The 18,145-nt window shown below is 37.9% G+C and overlaps 1 protein-coding gene across 1 annotated transcript in view; it reads left to right on the top strand.

Annotated features, from left to right (window-relative positions):
• LOC121373953 (gastrin/cholecystokinin type B receptor-like) overlaps positions 1–16,016 on the top strand; it is a 98,256-nt gene extending 82,240 nt beyond the window's left edge. The window contains exons 3-4 of the mRNA XM_041500801.1: positions 2,896–3,596; positions 13,667–16,016. Coding sequence (XP_041356735.1) covers positions 2,896–3,596; positions 13,667–13,990 — 1,025 coding nt within the window. The 3' untranslated portion in view covers positions 13,991–16,016. The remainder of the gene's footprint in view (positions 1–2,895; positions 3,597–13,666) is intronic.
• The last annotated feature ends 2,129 nt before the right edge of the window (positions 16,017–18,145 follow it).

Here is an 18,145-nt window from a genome sequence, read left to right as displayed (position 1 = left end):
GAACCCCAGTGCTTTATTATACACGTTTAGGGCCGAATTTACGAAGGGTTTTTTCTTTTTTCAACGCGGGTGTTTAAGCATAGTAAATGTATGTAGTTAAAAGTCAAAGACTTTGTAAATTCGGCCGTTACATTTTCTTAGCTGGTGGTGCCTTTGTTCAATGATAAAGGTTTGCTAACTCTAATTTCCACGTAACTTATACAAGGATGAACCTTTCACAATAGAGGCGGAATTTTAATGCGCTTTCAGACAAACAGTATAGAGCATTTGGTTATTCGTGCACAATTCTTTGAGCACTGGCCATTGTAGATCAAACGGCTAAAACGCTCGCCTGATGCGCATCGGTCTAGGATCGATTCCCGTCGGTGGTCCCATTGGGCTATTTCTCGTCACAGCCAGTGCACCACTACTTGTATATCATAGGTCATGGTATGTGTTATCCTGTCTGTGGGGTGTGCATATAAAAGATACCTTGCTACTAATGGAAAAATGTAGCGGGTTTCCTCTTTAAAACTATATGTCAAAAATATCAAATGTTTGACATCCAATAGCCAATGATCAATAAATGAACGTAATCTATTGATGTCATCGTAAAGAGGTTTTTTGGTAGACCAAATGGGTCAATTGACGGGTATATTAATCCTAATTGCTGCGGACAAATCTTCACTAAGCTAGATCCTGCAGATAGACCCGATTCTTTTGCAGTTCTATCGATCTCACCCTTTCCAAGACCACATTATTGTATGCCATTCAATATAAGACTGCTTTACAAATATGCATATTTCTTTGACGGTCGCGTGGGGCCACTGATTTATAGACGGCTATAATAAAGGAGGCATTTTTACCTAATGATTTCCACTATATGCATTTAATTGTGTTTTCCAATATTTAGCTATCGTCGACCGCACAGATTTCAGAACAATTAGCGGACTGAATGCATTCTGCATTTATGGCACGGCTGACTGGCCAACAAGGGGCAGACAACTCTCGAGGGAGATCCGTTCATCTGAACCGTATGTCGAAACCATTGACAAGCTTTTGCGGTAAACAGCAATCATGATTGTCTTTTGATGGAAGCGTTATCCCGCAAAGCCGCACCAGTCGTGCACGTGTCACATGCCTGTCAAAGGCAGATAGTCCGTGTAATTGCTTAATTTCCACCGTTGCGTCGAGGCACCAACAAAGCCGAGATAACGGTGGATACGTGAACTGGTCATTACACCGATGATGGTCAAGATATCCCGAAGGCGCAGGTCCGGGCTTACCGGCCAGTTCATCCGAGTTTCTGCTTCGCAATAACAAGTCTAAGCTTTTATCATGTAATTAATTTCTTCCTAGGAAAAGTCAGTTTCGAATCTTGACAACGGGGTCTAAGCTTTTTATAATGTAAATATGTTTATATAAAGAAAACAAAAGTATTAAGTTTGTTTTGTTTAACGACACCACTAGAGCACATTGATTTATTAATCATCGGCTATGGATGAAGGAAAACGATTAAGTTTTAAATCGAACAACAGTTGTAAGCTTTTATGTTGAAATTTCTTTCAACCGGATGAAAAGTCATTTTTGAATTTAACAATGATTCTTAGTTTTAAAATGTAATTAGTATCTGCCAAATGAAATTCCAGTTCAGAATCATTTCTAATATTGTGTAATATAAATCGTATAGACTAAAGCTATTTTTAATGTCTTAATTGGACAACGATTCAAAGATTACATAATGTAAATGGTTTCCGCCATAGAGACTAAGTTCTGTAACGAACAAAACTAAACTTTTATCATGTTATTAGTTTCTACCAAATGAAAATTTAATTTGGAATCTAACAAGTCTAAGTTTTTAAAAATGTACTTAGTTTTTCTCAGAATGAAAATTTAGTTTTGAATTTTAACAGCATGTTTTTATAATGTAATTACTTTCTATCAGAGGAAAATCAAATTGTGAATCTAACAAGTCTAAGCATTTATGAAGTAATTGCTTTATAACGAATTAAAATTCAGTTTTTAATCTAATAACGAGCGTAGTCATTTATATATAATTTAAATGGCATTGGCCAAACGTTTAAGTGTTGAATCGAACAATTGTTCTATATAATACAAATGGTTTAGTCTAAAGAACCTTTAAAGTGTTGAATCCAACGACTATTTCGAAACTTTTATAATACAAGTGATTGAGGCTAGAGAAAATTAAACTTTTAAATCGAATAACTGTTCCAAACTTTATAATACAAATGGTTTAGGCTAGATAACTTTAAGTTAGAATCTAACAACTGCTCCAAACGTTTATAATATACAATGGTTCAGGCCAGAAAAACTTAAGTTTGAATCGAACAACTATTTCGAAACTTATATAATACCAGTGCTTTAGGCTAGATAAACGTGATTCGAACAACTGTTCGAAACGTTTATTATATAAAATGGTTGAGGCTAGAGAAAATATAACTTGTAGTAAATCGAACAACTTTTATGTTGTAGAGTTGCTAAAACATCGTAAACTCAAAATGTGTAACTCTCTTGAGTACATGCTGTAATTGTTAAAACAGCTTATGGTTTTCTCTCTTATAGATGTACCTCGGTTAGCGAGAGAGAGAGAGAGAGAGAGAGAGAGAGAGAGAGAGAGAGAGAGAGAGAGAGAGAGAGAGAGAGAGAGAGAGAGAGAGAGAGAGAGAGAGAGAGAGAGAGAGAGAGAGGGGAGAGAGAGAGAGAGAGAGAGATTGGTGAAGAGTCCTTGCAACTACTTGGCACTATGCTTGTCAAAACTCAGTAAGGTCTGGAATACAATATTGGCAATCGAACACGGGGCCTAGAACCATTAAGCACGATGACGTAACCACTAAGTCAGTGAGGTTGCCCATATAAATTCTTTTTTCTTAATATTTCATTTCTTTAATATTCCAGGTATTGCTGTGGGGGCGAGCACGTTTACCATAACAGCCATGAGTCTCGATAGATGTTTAGCCATTCGACACCCGGTGGCGTTCCGTCGTCTGAGGACGACGACGTTCGCCCGGATCCTGATCGTGATCGTGTGGGTGATGTCTCTACTCATCATGATCCCCCTGATTATCGTCAGGAAGACTGTCAACGAGGTGTTCCCCGGGGAGATCCTGCAGTTCTGTATCGAGGCGTGGCCGTCGTGGAAGAGTCGTCGCATCTACGACATCACAATCCTACTGATCGTCTACATTCTGCCAGGCATCATCATCATGACGTCGTACATCCTGATGGGCAAGCGCCTGTGGGTGCCGGACAAACAGCTGAACAGGACGTGCAACAGTTACCATTTCAGGACTCGACAGGGAATTATGAAGCACCATCACGTGACTTCCAGTCGGCGGCGATTGGCCAAGCTGTGCATTGCAGTGGCCTTGACGTTCGCAGTTTGCTGGTTGCCCTATTATATCGTGACGACCTATTTGGATTTTTATCCTGATCTGGACGCAACTCACGAAGTTCATTTCACTTTGTTGTTGGGACACCTGCATAGCGCGACCAATCCAATTCTCTACTGTTTCCTTCACAAAACATTTCGATGTTATCTGAAAAAGTTCGTCGCATCGGGTTTTAAATTCAGATGCACATCTGCTAAGCTTTCACGGGTAAGAATTAGTTTACCTTTCACAACATAAAACATTGGGATTGCCGTGAACCTGTATAATGTACCCATGATAATAAACGGTTTGTTTTCAAATCATTACTTTATAACACTGACAACGGCGGGACGTAGCACTGTGGTAAAGTGTCCGCATGATGCGCGGTCGGTCTAGGATCGATTCCCGTTGGCGGGCCCATTGGACTGTTTCTCTTTCTAACCAGTGCACCACAACTGGAAATATGTAGCGGGTTTCCTCTCTAAGACTATATGTTAAAATTACCAAATGTTTGACATCCAATAGGCGATGATTAATAAATTAAAAATTAATGTGCTCTAGCGGTGTCGTTAAACAAAACAAACCATGGTAATGATTTCCTGTCGTTATACTGAAACTAAAAGCAATGCAACACGTTCTTTTTTTTGACAAATTCTATTTTGGCCTGTTTGCAGGATAGTTGAGCTTACAATTTTTGTGACTGGCATATATAGTTGTTGTTTTTTTAATTCCTGCTTGAGAAAGTTAGAGGGACATGGATTATTGTTTAATACATGTAAGTAGATCGAAACCGGCACAAACGACCACTTTTATAAACCAACCATCTGACAAATGAGGACTACTCTGTTACTATAATATTTCACACACTATGATATACTGTTAATATATACTAAGAGGAACACTCAGTTCAATAAATCTGAATGACAAAACCGTATTCCAAAATCGTATCTCTGAAAAAGAAGAGTCGAAAGGATGTTTTAGGCAAATCCATGATTGCGTCCATAATCCACTACCAAGTGTTCGTCCTTAGGAGGACCGCCACTCCCCTAGGAGATCCGTAACAGGATGTTGCATCTGCGCCACATGTCCCTCCCGGGACTATCTTAGAAATCGAAACGTGCACATGATAGGGTTCTATGGAGTATATACAACTGTATTGGCATGCACTCACGAATCACTGTAAAACTAGTGATGATATCAGGTGTTCGCAAAAGAGTAGCATATCCTACACCACTGATGGCACTCGCCATGAGCACAACATACAGCCATAAAGTCCATAGTTGAAATTTTCAAGAGTTTCACCTAAAGATGAAAAGGTATGTACAAGGTCAAACTAGGATATTGCATCAGACATCATTTTAGTCACTGACGTGACATAATATTATCGTGAAATGACCTCTGAGTGCAATAATATAAACAAATCAAGACTTTGAGCAGTCGTTGGATATTATAACCCTGATCGAACGTCTCTACCAGCACGATATGTCTGTCCTTAAACTCGGCATATGATTAGCTTATGATAAGAAGTACGGTATTAAATAGGCCAATAGCGGATTTGTAGTCGGCAGGTATGTTATGACTTCCATTACACACTTTTAAGATGTTAGACTCATTTCGTGTATTACTGGTGAGTTGGTTAAGTTGGTTAATTTTCTGTAAAATAAAATACAAAACTGCATTTCCCTTTGTGACGGTACATGCTTTTAAATTTGTTTCGCCTGTGGCGATTTTAATTGTGTTAGAGGGCCGTGTGCAGTTTATTGCCCGTAGCCCAGGTGGGCAACTTGTTACGTAATACTTCGCGCGATCGGACATTCCAATATGCACTTAGTCCAGCTGTGGAGGCCATGTGACACCCTTTATGAGAGATAAGTCCTTTTAATCAGTTGACTTTTTAATGGACAGGTCTAACGGATTGCAAGGTTCCTTTTATTTATTTATTTATTATATTATTTATTATTTGGTCTACTAGTGGCTTAGTCAAATAATATTCAAATAACTTACTAAACCTCGTTATTTTACGATTTGTTGATGATTTTGTTGTTGTTGTCTTTGTTCGTGATGATTATATACAAATATCAGCTATCTGCATATTACTTGAATTCGTTTTTAAAAAGGGTTGGGGAGGCAGTATTTAGCTCAGTAGGTTGAGTCGGTGAATCCATTTAACTGACTGGATTTTTTCTCGTTCCAACCAGTGCACCACAACTGGTTATAGACCATGCTATGCGTTTTCCTGTCTGTGAAAAAAAAGCGCATATAAAGATCCCTTTTGCATTAGGAACAATGTAGCGGGTTTCCTCTGATGACTACGAATCAGAATTACCAAATGTTTGAGATACAATAGCCGGTGATCACGATTAATTCATCAATTTGCTCTATTGGTGTCGTTAAACAAAACAAATTAAAAAACCTTTCTGGTGTATTGCTGAACTTATTCTACCATGTAAATAGTTGCATTTTTATAGGTTTTGTAAGACACTTTATTTTCTTCATTAAAATAAATGGAAATATGCATTTAAATAGTGTTAACTTGCAATGATTATGTAACTGAAACGTATATGTTTAGCTAAGTGTAGAACAGATTTAAAAACAAACAAAAAAGAAAGAAAAAGCAATCAAACGAAAAGACAAACAAAAACAAACTCAATTTTAAAAACCAAACCCAAATAATACTGCAATTACCACTCCCTTAGAACCCAAGATACATTTGAGACGCTAGTTCACCACATTAAGTCAGCAATAACAAAATACTTAATGTTTTTCGAGACAAACTAAATATATATATTTTCAGATCAATTACCTGTTCGACTTCGTTTTGAAGCCATTCAGTTTGTATTACATGATTTGGATAGCATTTTAATACAATGGCTCTTACAAAGTAGGAGATCTTAAGGGTTGTCTCAAGTGTAACATACCATCTTAATCATCAACTCTATTAACCACATAACAATTTAGATGCTTCTGTTTTGGAAAATTGTGTCCAACCACACTTCAACTCTCAAGGTTACATGTATAAACTGTATTGATATTGGCTGGGATTTATCAGCAATAAACAATAGTTGTTATCGGACCGCATGTGTTCCCTGCAGTTGCAGGCAATTTAGATTTCGACGCCATAACGCCATGTCTTCCGTTCTCTTTAAGTGAACAGCTTGATATAGAATCTCAACATTTACAACTGCCTTGTCAACGTTATCAGTACTGCGATTCTTTAACCTATTTGCAGTCGAATAGTCCAAGGCCGCCGCAACTGAGTTGGGGAAAAAAGTTAATTATCTAAGAAATCGCCATTCAAATCGGGAAGTATTATTTAGCGTGAATCAATTTCCCTGCAGTAGACATAAAAGAGGTGTTTATTCTTGGCATCAAATTCTAATAATGTAAACAACTGAAAAAATGTGACATACTGCAGTAAAATACAGCCTCACGTGCATCTTGGCTGTGATCATTGCTGTATGCTACTCTATTTCTTTCTTCTTTTTTTCTTCTTTTTTTTCTTGGGGGATGGGGTGGTACTGTCTAAAAACCACAATTAAAATCTCAAGTTAAAAAGCTCAACGTTTCGTCAGCTAAATGCTGACATCCTCAGGAGCAAACTAAACATAAAACCAGGAGTCCAGCATTAAAAACAGGTGAATAAAAACAGTTCAAGTGAAAATGTCAAGTTAAAAGACTAAAAAAATCACAGGATAAGCCGACTGGGGGAAAGTAACAATAGAAGGGTCATACTCATTAAGTCCGTCAGGCCTCATTGTGTTCAAGCGGTGCATCCAGAGTGATTCGGCAATGTTCAATTTAATTTTATCAAGATTAGTAATCTTTTGTAACACAGTGCAATTATACTCATGTCCTGCTATATTGAAATGAGGGGCCACATGGGGTGCTTTAGATTGTTTATTATACAGAATGTTGTGCCTATGATTACTGAGTCGGGTACTGAATGGTTGGGTGGTTTGTCCTACATATTGCATTTTGCAGTTAATACAAGTCAGACAGTAAATAACAAAAGCTGTACTACAGTCAACACTGTCTTTTATCTGGAACACTTTATTGTTTTTGCTGGCAATATTTTGGGTGGATGTAATTTTTTCACAAGTTTTACACCTGGGCCTGTGACACGGGCGACAACCCCAAGTAGTTTTATCTGATGTCGGGAGTTTAAGTTTGTTAGCCCTCAGAATGTTGCCAATGGTAGCATTTCGTTTTTCCCCAATTACCAGTTTGGTCTCCTCTAGCACTTGACACATTTTGTTACTTGTGGTAAGGATGTTGGTGTCTGCAGCCAGTTTACGGAGTTGGGGCTGGCGTGGGTCGAATGTGGTAACCCAGGGAAGTGTTCTTTTGGAGTTAGTGTTGGGCTGTTTGTAATTTAAGAGTTCATCTCTAGTATTTTGTTTAGCTTTCTTGAAGATGTTAGTAACTCTACTTTTTGTGTAGCCACATTGACGGAGGTAGGTACAGAACTGTTCTAGGTGCTGGTCTGCCCACTCTGGTCTGCTGCAGATTCTGAGAATCCGGAGAGCTCCACTTTAAGGTATTGCACGAAATACGTGTCTGGGGTGGCAACTGGATGGTGTTAAGTACCTGTGAGAAGCTGTTTCTTTGTGATACAGGTCTGTCTCAAAGGAGGAGTCGCTAGATATGATTTTAACATCCAGAAAGGGTACCGAGTTATTATCCATGTGTAATGTGAATTTTATCTGAGGGTGCTTTTGGTTTAAGATGTCGAAAAAAGTGTGGATTTCCAATGGAGAGGCCTTGCTCCATTTTAATAAAACCAATCAAATTTCTGAGAACATCTATAACAATGTTTGCAATTTATGAAAATGTGAGATTCTTATTCTGAACAGGAACTGTTGTTATCATGCTGTCTTATATAAGTGCACTTACCATTATACATGTTTTTATTACATACCTATTCAATCTTACTATAGTGATAAAGACATTTTCAAACCGTGTGATAAATTTACTTGTATCGCACATATATCAGAACTTTTAAAATAGGGAATTCCCTTTTTCTTTTTACTGCAGTTAGCGCCTTTTATTTACTGACGTCATATATGATTTACAAATGACATCACATCGTATTTGAAACATTACACAAGGCTGTCGCAGAGTATGATTCTTAACGTTAAGTAAATTCATGAAAGGAGTTTTGATCATGGATTTAACAAAGTGTTGTTATGACGTTAAATTAAAAACCGTTTTTGTAAAATCTAAAAGAAGGTATGTAATAAATACAGAACTTCACATACGTTGTTTTCGCTTCCTATTTATTGCACTCGTTTATTTTGCGAAAGAGCATACCACAAGACCGCTATAAAAACTCGTGCAATAACTAGGAAGCGAAAACAACGTATGTGAAGTTCTGTATATACACTACACAATGCAATAGCAGTTAGCAAGAATTACGTCCTATGTAAGTGGCGTATATAGCATAGAAATATCAACTGTCCCATTTAATCATTTATTACCGTAACTCATTTAAAACAAGCATTCTGAGAGTACTGCTAAAGCAATTCATTCCCCTACCGGGTCCAACAAATTTTTAAGTTACCTAACTCTGAGAAAATCAATAAAGCGCCATGAAAGTAAAACCTAATCTTAACAGTATATGATAAAGCAGTTATATACGAAATTTAATTCAATATCTTGATGCATGTCGAAAAAAAACACACCTGGAAAACACTTTTTTTAATATCATGTTCAAGGGCAATAAGCCTGTTAAAATGAGTAAATCACCATAGAAGTCAAACTTGATCTGTAGCGGTACATGATAAAGCTATACACAAAATGTCAAATAAATTTCGTGAGGCATTCTCAAAAATCAAAAAAGGTCGGGAAACTATATGTGGTACAGACAGAAGGACGGTGACGAAACCTATAGTTCCCTCCGGCTGGACCTGTAGGAGACATAACAAAAAAACAACAACAAAAAACAAAACAACAACAACCCAGCAACAACATTGTTGTGTTGTTGTTATGTGGTGTTAGACAGGGCTGTGTATTATCACCTTTTCTTTTTAATCTATTAATAAATTGCCTATCCCTTGCTTTAAAAGGTATTGGCACTGGTGTTCCTATTGATAACGATGTGAATTGTGTTTTAATGTATGAAGACGATAGTGTGCTTCTGCTTGAAAATTAATCCGATTCATGACTGCACTGATGTATGGTGTCTTAAAAGTGGGGAGAAATCCCAATCCAAGTACATTTGCCAAACCTATCTCTATGTAGATCAAGTTATTGTTTTAAATGTGGAGATGTGGTTTTAAACCCTGTAAATAAATATATTGATTTGGAAATTCTGCTAGGCGAGACTTTAGATTTGAATGTAACCGCACACTCTGCAAGTAGAGCGTAGGGGTGTCTTATGGCCAAAAGTAAGGCTATGGGTGGAATGCCATATAACGTTTTCAGTACGTTTGAATACGTACTCGTATTACACATTATACTTGCGGAGTTGGTACCAAGGAGTATTCTGTTATTAACAAAGTTCAAAACTGTGCTTGTAGACATGTTCTTGGAGTTGGGAAATATAGCCCCAATGCAGCTGTAAATGGTGATATGGGATGGATTCTAATGATAGTGTCTTCGTGGAAGGCGTATGTTTATCTTGTCAGAACATTTTAAAAACGTACGATTTAAAGGCGCAGACCCTAGTTTCAACTCGTAAAAATGGACACTAAGTTTAGATAATATACAAACCTGTAACACACTTTGATAAAGTTATAACATAGTGAAACAAGACTCTGTGGCGTTAAAACCGGAAAATATCCTTAAAAAAGAGACTAGAACTCGAATCAATAGCCGCCACTTCTCAGACTCACGTGCATTTATTTTTAATATGAAAAATGCATTTTGTGATATTAGAAACAACAGGGTGGCCAAAACATTTCGGTTCTATGGAAATTGATAATCTAAACAATAAAATATAAGTAATGTTTGATTTCAGTGATAATAAACGGCTCTAATAGTGAACAATATGATGTAGTGTTTAAAAATTAGGGTCTATCCCTTTAAGAATTTTTTTTTTAAACGCCACAAACATTTAACACAAAGACAAAGACTTTTAGGGTTTTTTTTTTTTACATTAAAAACATGGATGATGATGATGATATGAATGGTGAAGCCGCAGTATTTCCATTTCAGTACGGGACTACTTGACAACGCTTGTTGTTAATTGAGCTGTCTCGGTATCACCCGACCCGGAGTACACAGAACCGGTAGTGCATCCCCAATGTGGGGTTATACACTCGGGAGAGACACACCCATAATCGCACCCTTGAAGTTTGGTGAAACTCGGTGTGTGTGGCCTTACACCTTGCCCATGGAGCCTAGCGGTGCACACACTCTGGGTTGGAGCCGATACTTACCAGCCTCAAGTTTGATGGCATATCCACTACAAAGTCGAGGCCGGTTAGAATTGGAATGTTACTGTGCACCAGTTTTGCTGTTAATGTAGTTTTACACAAATATATAATTAGGAGAGTTTTAGAACAATACGGCGACGATCAGCTTACGGTGTCTTGGCCACAAGCTATTGTGCAGAATACATAAAAACTAAGAGCACATCGTTTGTTAACGACTAGTTATAATTTAGCGATATGTGGCCATTTTAATGCCAGGCCATTATTCGTGTGCCTTTGCGAAATTTCGATGTGATGTTTCTCCTATTCGGTTAGAGACCAGCCGATATGATAATCTGTCGGCAGATCAACGATTCTCTCTGTCACGGGGATCCTACAATACCCGTAACTGAATGAAACACGATTATGCAAATATCTCCTAACTGTATATCTATTAGATCTCTCTGTAACGGGCAGTTATACCCGCGTGGCTCGTCTAGGTATGATCAGAGATAAGATCTGTATATAAAGTATATATAATATAGCACGTTTAGTTCACTAGAAAACACAACAAAAACACAATACACTTTGGAATCTGTATTATTACTACGCTGACAAATGTACTGCCGCAGTAGTTAATTAACAACAACAATATAATAACAACCCAGAACTAATCACTTAATTAGTTAATCTCTAGGTGTCTAGTTTACACAATATTCTAATCACTTCACCGTGACACAACACCCACACGTGTGATAATTGAGAAACGCTTCCAGGGGAACTTAATTAGTAAAGGAATTACAACTCTATTCCTAACTGATTATTTTTTAATTAACCCTTAACTACTCATTCAGTAACCTTGTAATACAGAATTAATACTGGTACCTATCACAATAAAGACAATAACCTACAGTTTACCTAGGTTCTCTAGGATGACTGGTTAAGCTTTATATATATTAGAACAGTGAGCCTACAGTTTACTGCGTCAGATTACCGGCAGCACCGTCTAAATAATATTGGTATAATACAGTATTAAAATATTTAAAAGTCACATCATCCACATCAAGGTTATACAACAGAGCAGAAATAATATATAATTACCAGTCCGGACGGACAACGTTCCCCCTGGAAGCCTTCCTATGTTTCTCCCTCTATCTCTAAAACCCTAGTTATTTATCAAAAAAGCCGAATATCACCTGGGGGTACAACGCGGTCCTCCCCCTATCAAGTGATATTTCCACAGCGACCAAGCCGGCATATTTTTCTTGGATGGCTAGACATGCTGACGCCTAGTCGCCAAAATCACGGTCGTAAAAACCGCACTCGCGGAGGTATTACGTAACTACTGGCCACATGGCCTCCGCACCTGAGTCTGGGTGTGTATTGGAAAGAGCACGACCACCGTCGCGCAGAGGTATTACGTAACAAAGTGCCCACCTGGGCTTAAGTGCATATTGGAACTGCACACGGCCCTCTAAAACAATTAATATCGCCACAGGCGAAAACAAAATTAAGAGCATGTTCCGTCACACTCTCCTATATGTGATAACCAATCTGTTGAGGATGGAATTCATGTTTTATAAACTGTCGGTTATATAAGAATTTTTGTTTTACTTTATTCCAACATGCTCAATTATGTTTTTGCCTGATCTAGAAAAGTTATGTGTTTTAATGTCAGAACGTAACCTTGCATTTGAAAGAGCCAAAACCTGTTTTTATATTTTACAACGTTGTAGAGACTTTTTATATGCACAATAGTGTTATCATTATTATTTTAATTGACATACTTGTATTGTGTAACTATACTATCTCTCATAATACCATACGGAATGGCTTATGTACTTTTATGTTGGTTTTATTTTGTATATGTGTGATGTACGTAAGGTGAGACGTTCATAAATTAACAGTCTCTCTGTCTGTTTGTCTGCATGTCTGTCTGTCGTTGAACAAGCGGTATAAAACCAACATAAGGAAAGATCTAACAACAGCTCACATAGTATTCTTTGTAAACGTGTAGGTACTAAAGTTTACTTTGGAAACAGGTGATTTGACTACAAGATGTACGTACGTACGTATATTTGTATCGGTGTATGAATATCTATATATTGTATGTATGTCGGGTTTCACTATTACATACATAGATATTAACGCACTGTCGCCGGGAATAATTAAATCCGTTCTGGCCTCACTAATTGCCTCATGCCGTTGCTGGGACTTGAACCTGTGGTACCGAATCGCCCGCATCTTGCAGACTTGCCACAATACGTTCTCGGCTATGTCAACAGAACCATATGCATATGGCCTACAAGCTACATGTGTATGTATGTATTTATGTATTATGTATTAATGTATGTATGTATGTATTGATGTATGAATATCTATATATTGTATGTATGTCGAGGTTGACTGTTACATACATAGATATTAACGCACTGGCGCAGGGGATAATTAAATCCTTTCTGGCCTCACAAATTGTCCCATGCCGTTGCTGGGACTCGAACCTGTGGCACCGAATCGCCCGCAAATTGAAAGGATAACCACGATGCGTTCTGCGCTATCGAAGCATCCATAAAAAGGGTGTTCTTTAACTCAATCACATGCATGTGGCCTACAATCTACGCGGTCGATCCCGCTTACGTGCATGAAACAGTGGGTAGACTTGACACTGGCTAATATGTACTGATGTATGAATATCTTTATATTGTATGTATGTCGAGGTTGACTGTTACATACATAGATATTAACGCACTGGCGCAGTGGATAATTAAATCCATTTATGTATGGATGGATGGATGTATGTATGGATGGATGTATGTATAGATGTATTATACTAGTAACTACAAGTATGTACTATTGTGCATGTTTGTAGGTAGATAGGGAGGTAGTTAGGTAGATATGCATACATGTATAAACCTTTCAGTAACTGGTGATTTTTGGCTCTTCCAGGGTGCTCTGCCTTCTAACAGTTTTCGAGGTTCCTCAGCGAAGAGTGACTTCAGGGCGTCGTTGAACTACAGGCTGCACCACACACGGACTGCGATCAACAAGAACCTGAATGTGGGCCAGGTGGAGGGCTGTCACTCGTGGAGGAGGCCCTCCTTCGTGTCGGGTTCAGAGTCACATTCCAGCGCCAGGAACACGGAGGAGCCACGACAGCGAGACCTCCTCGAGGTTCCCATCGTCAGACACCTGAGAAAAGGATCGTACTGTGTGTATATACAGAACCACAGACCACCTACAGAACCTGTGGAAGACTCTATCAGCAGCTAGGGTTGACATTTGTGGAAGGAATCATATTGCGACTCCACCCCCAGAACCTGTGGAAGACTCTATCAGTAGCTAGTGTTGACATGTGTGGAAGGAATCATATTGCGACTCCACCCCCAGAACCTGTGGAAGACTCTATCGGCAGCTAGGGTTGACACGTGTGGAAGGAATCATATTGCGACTCCACTCCCAGAACCTGTGGAAGACTCTATCGGCAGCTAGGGTTGACACGTGTGGAAGGAATCATATTGCGACTCCACTCCCAGAACCTGTGGAAGACTCTATCAGTAGCTAGGGTTGACATGTGTGGAAGGAATCATACTGCGACTCCACCCCCAGAACCTGTGGAAGACTCTATCGGTAGCTAGGGTTGACACGTGTGGAAGGAATCATATTGCGAGTATGTACAGCACCAGATACCACCTCCAGAAAATGGTGAGGACTTTATAAGTAGTAGTTAGGGTTGATAAATGTGGAAGGAATCATATTGCAGGTTATGTACAGAATCAGAGTCCAGATCCAGAACTGTTGAAGATTCTATAAATGGGTAGGGTTGACATGTGTGGAATGAATCATAATGTGTGTATATACAAACCCACTGGCAAATTCTAACATCTTGTTGAAGATACCATTAGCAGCTAGGGTCAGTAGGTGAACAAAGAATCATATTTTCACTATATTCAAAACCACCAGCCTCCTCCAGAACCTGAGGATCTTTTGAAGATTTTATTAGAAGCTAATGTCAACCGCTGGAGGAAAACATGCAGTGTGTGTATACAGAACACCGGGTACAATATCTAAACCTTTTGAAGATGCCATTAGCAATTATGGTCGACAGTTCGATACAGAATAGTACTGCGTGTAAATACAGAACCATCGACAAATTCTAAAATCTGATTAAGATTCTATAAGCAGCTAGGGCCCCGGTCGACAGCTGAGGGAATAATTGTACTGAGTGTATCTACATAACCACCAGAAAATTCCAAAACATGTTGGTGATTCCATTTACAACTAGGGTTGACAGCTGAGGGAAACAAAATCGTATTTCATGTATAACATTGTTCCGTATATAAATAACAAAAGGTCAAGTACAGAATGTGAACAAGGGGTCGACAAATGTAGAAATGAGTATATTATCTGTACAATCAAATTTATTTTCAGCAGTCACCAACGGAAGCATTAAGTGGCTCCTTAATACAGGTTAGTTTGTACTATATTCAGTGTTTTGGCAGAATAAAAAAGGATGACCACTTAAGACATATGGCTCTTAATACTACAGAGTTTGTGTCTATATTAGATGATCTGGGACAGTAACTCGATCTTCAGACTGAAGATCCGATAATGGAGGTGGCCGCTTGAGCAGGTTTGACTGCATTATACAGAGGTACTGTCAGCAGCTAACTTCCTAAATCCTGACGTTGAGAAATCACCGTCCAACCAGGGAATCTGTAGCAGATTCTAATAAAATCAAGAGTCTCAACATTCGATATTTCAGGAATAATTCAAAAGAAAATGTACAAGCCTTGAAAAACAGTAATATATTCAAAGAGGTAAAATGATGAATTATTCAACAACGACTGTCCAATAAATCCGATATTTTATTGCCATGTTCAGTGTAAATATGGTGAGACATATCTAACAATGAACGTGTTTGAATGATACATGCGAATTTCTATTTAAGTGATAGCAGATGATATGATGTCTAGGTAGAATAAAGGTGTTCAAGAACTGGTTATGAATGGAACGTGTTTTGTGAGTAATATCCGCAAGAAAATATTTTAATGGAAATTAACGGTCTACTTCAGGCTTGTCCTATTTTTAAGTGTAAATATTAGTTTTAATTTTACTTGGATGTTCCTTTTGTCATTTTATTGAAGTTATCAAATGAACTGCAAGGATCAGTTGTTTGGTGCTATTGTTGGACTTGTACTAGGAGTTAAAACTGTAACGCGTTTTGTCAACTTTCTGTTTATTGCTTCTTGAATTCTTGAAAAACATCGTGATATTATTTGTATATATTGTGAGTATTTTGTTAAATATTAAAGACTTATGAACGTACCTTTTTATTGTTATCCATGGTTTGTATAATAGAAGTTTGAGACTGGGAATAATATTTAAACACACAAAGTGCCGATTGGCAGGATTCCAGCTTACTGCCACAAATGAATGAATGTTTAACGACACCCCAGCACGAAAACCACATCGGCTATTGGGTGTCAAATTCAGGTAAAAGAGTTTGTTTTGTTTAACGACACCACTAGAGCACATTGATTTATTAATCATCGGCTATTGGATGTCAAACATATGGTCATTTTGACAGTCATAGAGAGGAAACCCGCTACATTTTTCATTAGTAGCCAGGGATCTTTTATATGCACCATCTCACAGACAGGATAGCACATGCCACGGCCTTTGATATACCGGTCGTGGTGCACTAGCTGGAACGAGAAATAACCCAATGGGCCCACCGACCGACCTCTCAAACTATAGTAAATGCAAACATGAAGTGATGAACCACAGCATACTGCACCGAGTCGCATGGCTTTTGACGATCCGCCTCTTTAACATCTCGGCCAACGGGGATATCCACACACAAAAAAACACACCATGAAAGCCCAATTAATTAGAGTGCTGTTAAATGGGTACATAACTATGCACAGTATAAAGCTAAAACTCGTATAAAAAAACATTTTAAACCTATACCAACTCCCATATCAATTATTTGCACAAAAAAGTATGAAACTGAAAACGATTTCTTAACGAATTATCATCAAATTGTATAGATTAAAGCTTATTTCTAATGAAGTGGTGAAGACAAAATGCTGGAACAGCCAAGGTATGTAGTTTAACCTGGAGTAATCAACAGTGCCGTATACAGAAACTAAAGGCAGTCTCCTTCGTCCCTGTATCAAAAAAAACCACCCAGATATTTAATTTATGCAATTTGATGGAAATAAAATTGATTTTTTTTTTTTAATTTACAATGAAATGTTTTTCAAAAACTGTTATACAAGTTGATATGAGTTTAAAACGTAATTTTATGTTTTGATATGAATTGTTTCATTATTTGTTCTAGAATTGCTTATCAGTTCGTGGGTTCTCTTTTGACGCAAACGAACTATAATCGTTTTGTATTGCAACGATGAAGTTAAACTTTATTTTGTTTAACGACATCACTAGAGCATATTGATTTATTAATCATCGACTACTGGATGTGAAATATTTGGTAATTTTAACATATAGTCTTAGAAAAAAACCTGCTAGTTTTCCAGTACTAGCAAAGGATATTTTGTGTGCATCATCCCACAGACAGAACAGCACATACCACGCCGTTTGATATACCAGTCGTGGTGCACTGGCTGGAACAAGAAATAGCCTAATGGGCCCACCGACGGGGATTGTTCCCAGACTGATCGCACATCAGGCGTGCGCTGTACCACGGGGCTACGTTCTGCCTCATATGTCAACGACTGGTGATACCAAATTAAAGGGACATTCCTGAGTTTGCTGCATTGTAAGATGTTTCCGACTAATAAAATATTTCTACGAATAAACTTACATATTAAATATATTTTCTTGTTTAGAATATCAGTGTCTATATATTCAATGTGCTTCTGGTCATCTTAATGTGTGTAAGAAGCCCAAACTGAATTTTGTCTTCAAATAATTGTGTACGTACGAAAAATTTTATTTTGGGAAATAAAATGCAATTGAACCTAATGCAAATATTATAACGATCAGAAACACGTTTAATATACAGCCGCTAATATTTTATGCAGAAAAATATATTTGATATGTAATTACAGTCGTTAAAAAGTCTCTGTTAGTCGATAACATCTTTAAAATTGCAGCAAACTCAGGAATGTCTCTTTAATGGCAACAATATAATTATATTTTTAACGTTGTTAGATAAGGATTAAAGCAGAGCTGTGTAAGCACAGAGTCTCGATCATATACACATGTATAACTGAAATTAGTTTGAAATAGTAACTAATATTTAGCTCTAGTAGCCTCAAAAGACCGCCAAAAGGTAAACACCTACTCAAAGTGCTGGGCTATCCTGTCTTTAGCTCTCCTATATCGTCTTCTTTAAGAACATATATTGCCATTCCAGATGTAGATTTTGCAACAGAAAAAAAGTTTCATACTATTCGCAAC

Source organism: Gigantopelta aegis, chromosome 6 (genome assembly GCF_016097555.1).
Source record: "Gigantopelta aegis isolate Gae_Host chromosome 6, Gae_host_genome, whole genome shotgun sequence".
NCBI classification, from domain to species: domain Eukaryota; kingdom Metazoa; phylum Mollusca; class Gastropoda; order Neomphalida; family Peltospiridae; genus Gigantopelta; species Gigantopelta aegis.
The sequence above is the reverse complement of the archived record's forward strand: the minus strand, read 5'-3'. Positions and strand labels throughout refer to the sequence as shown.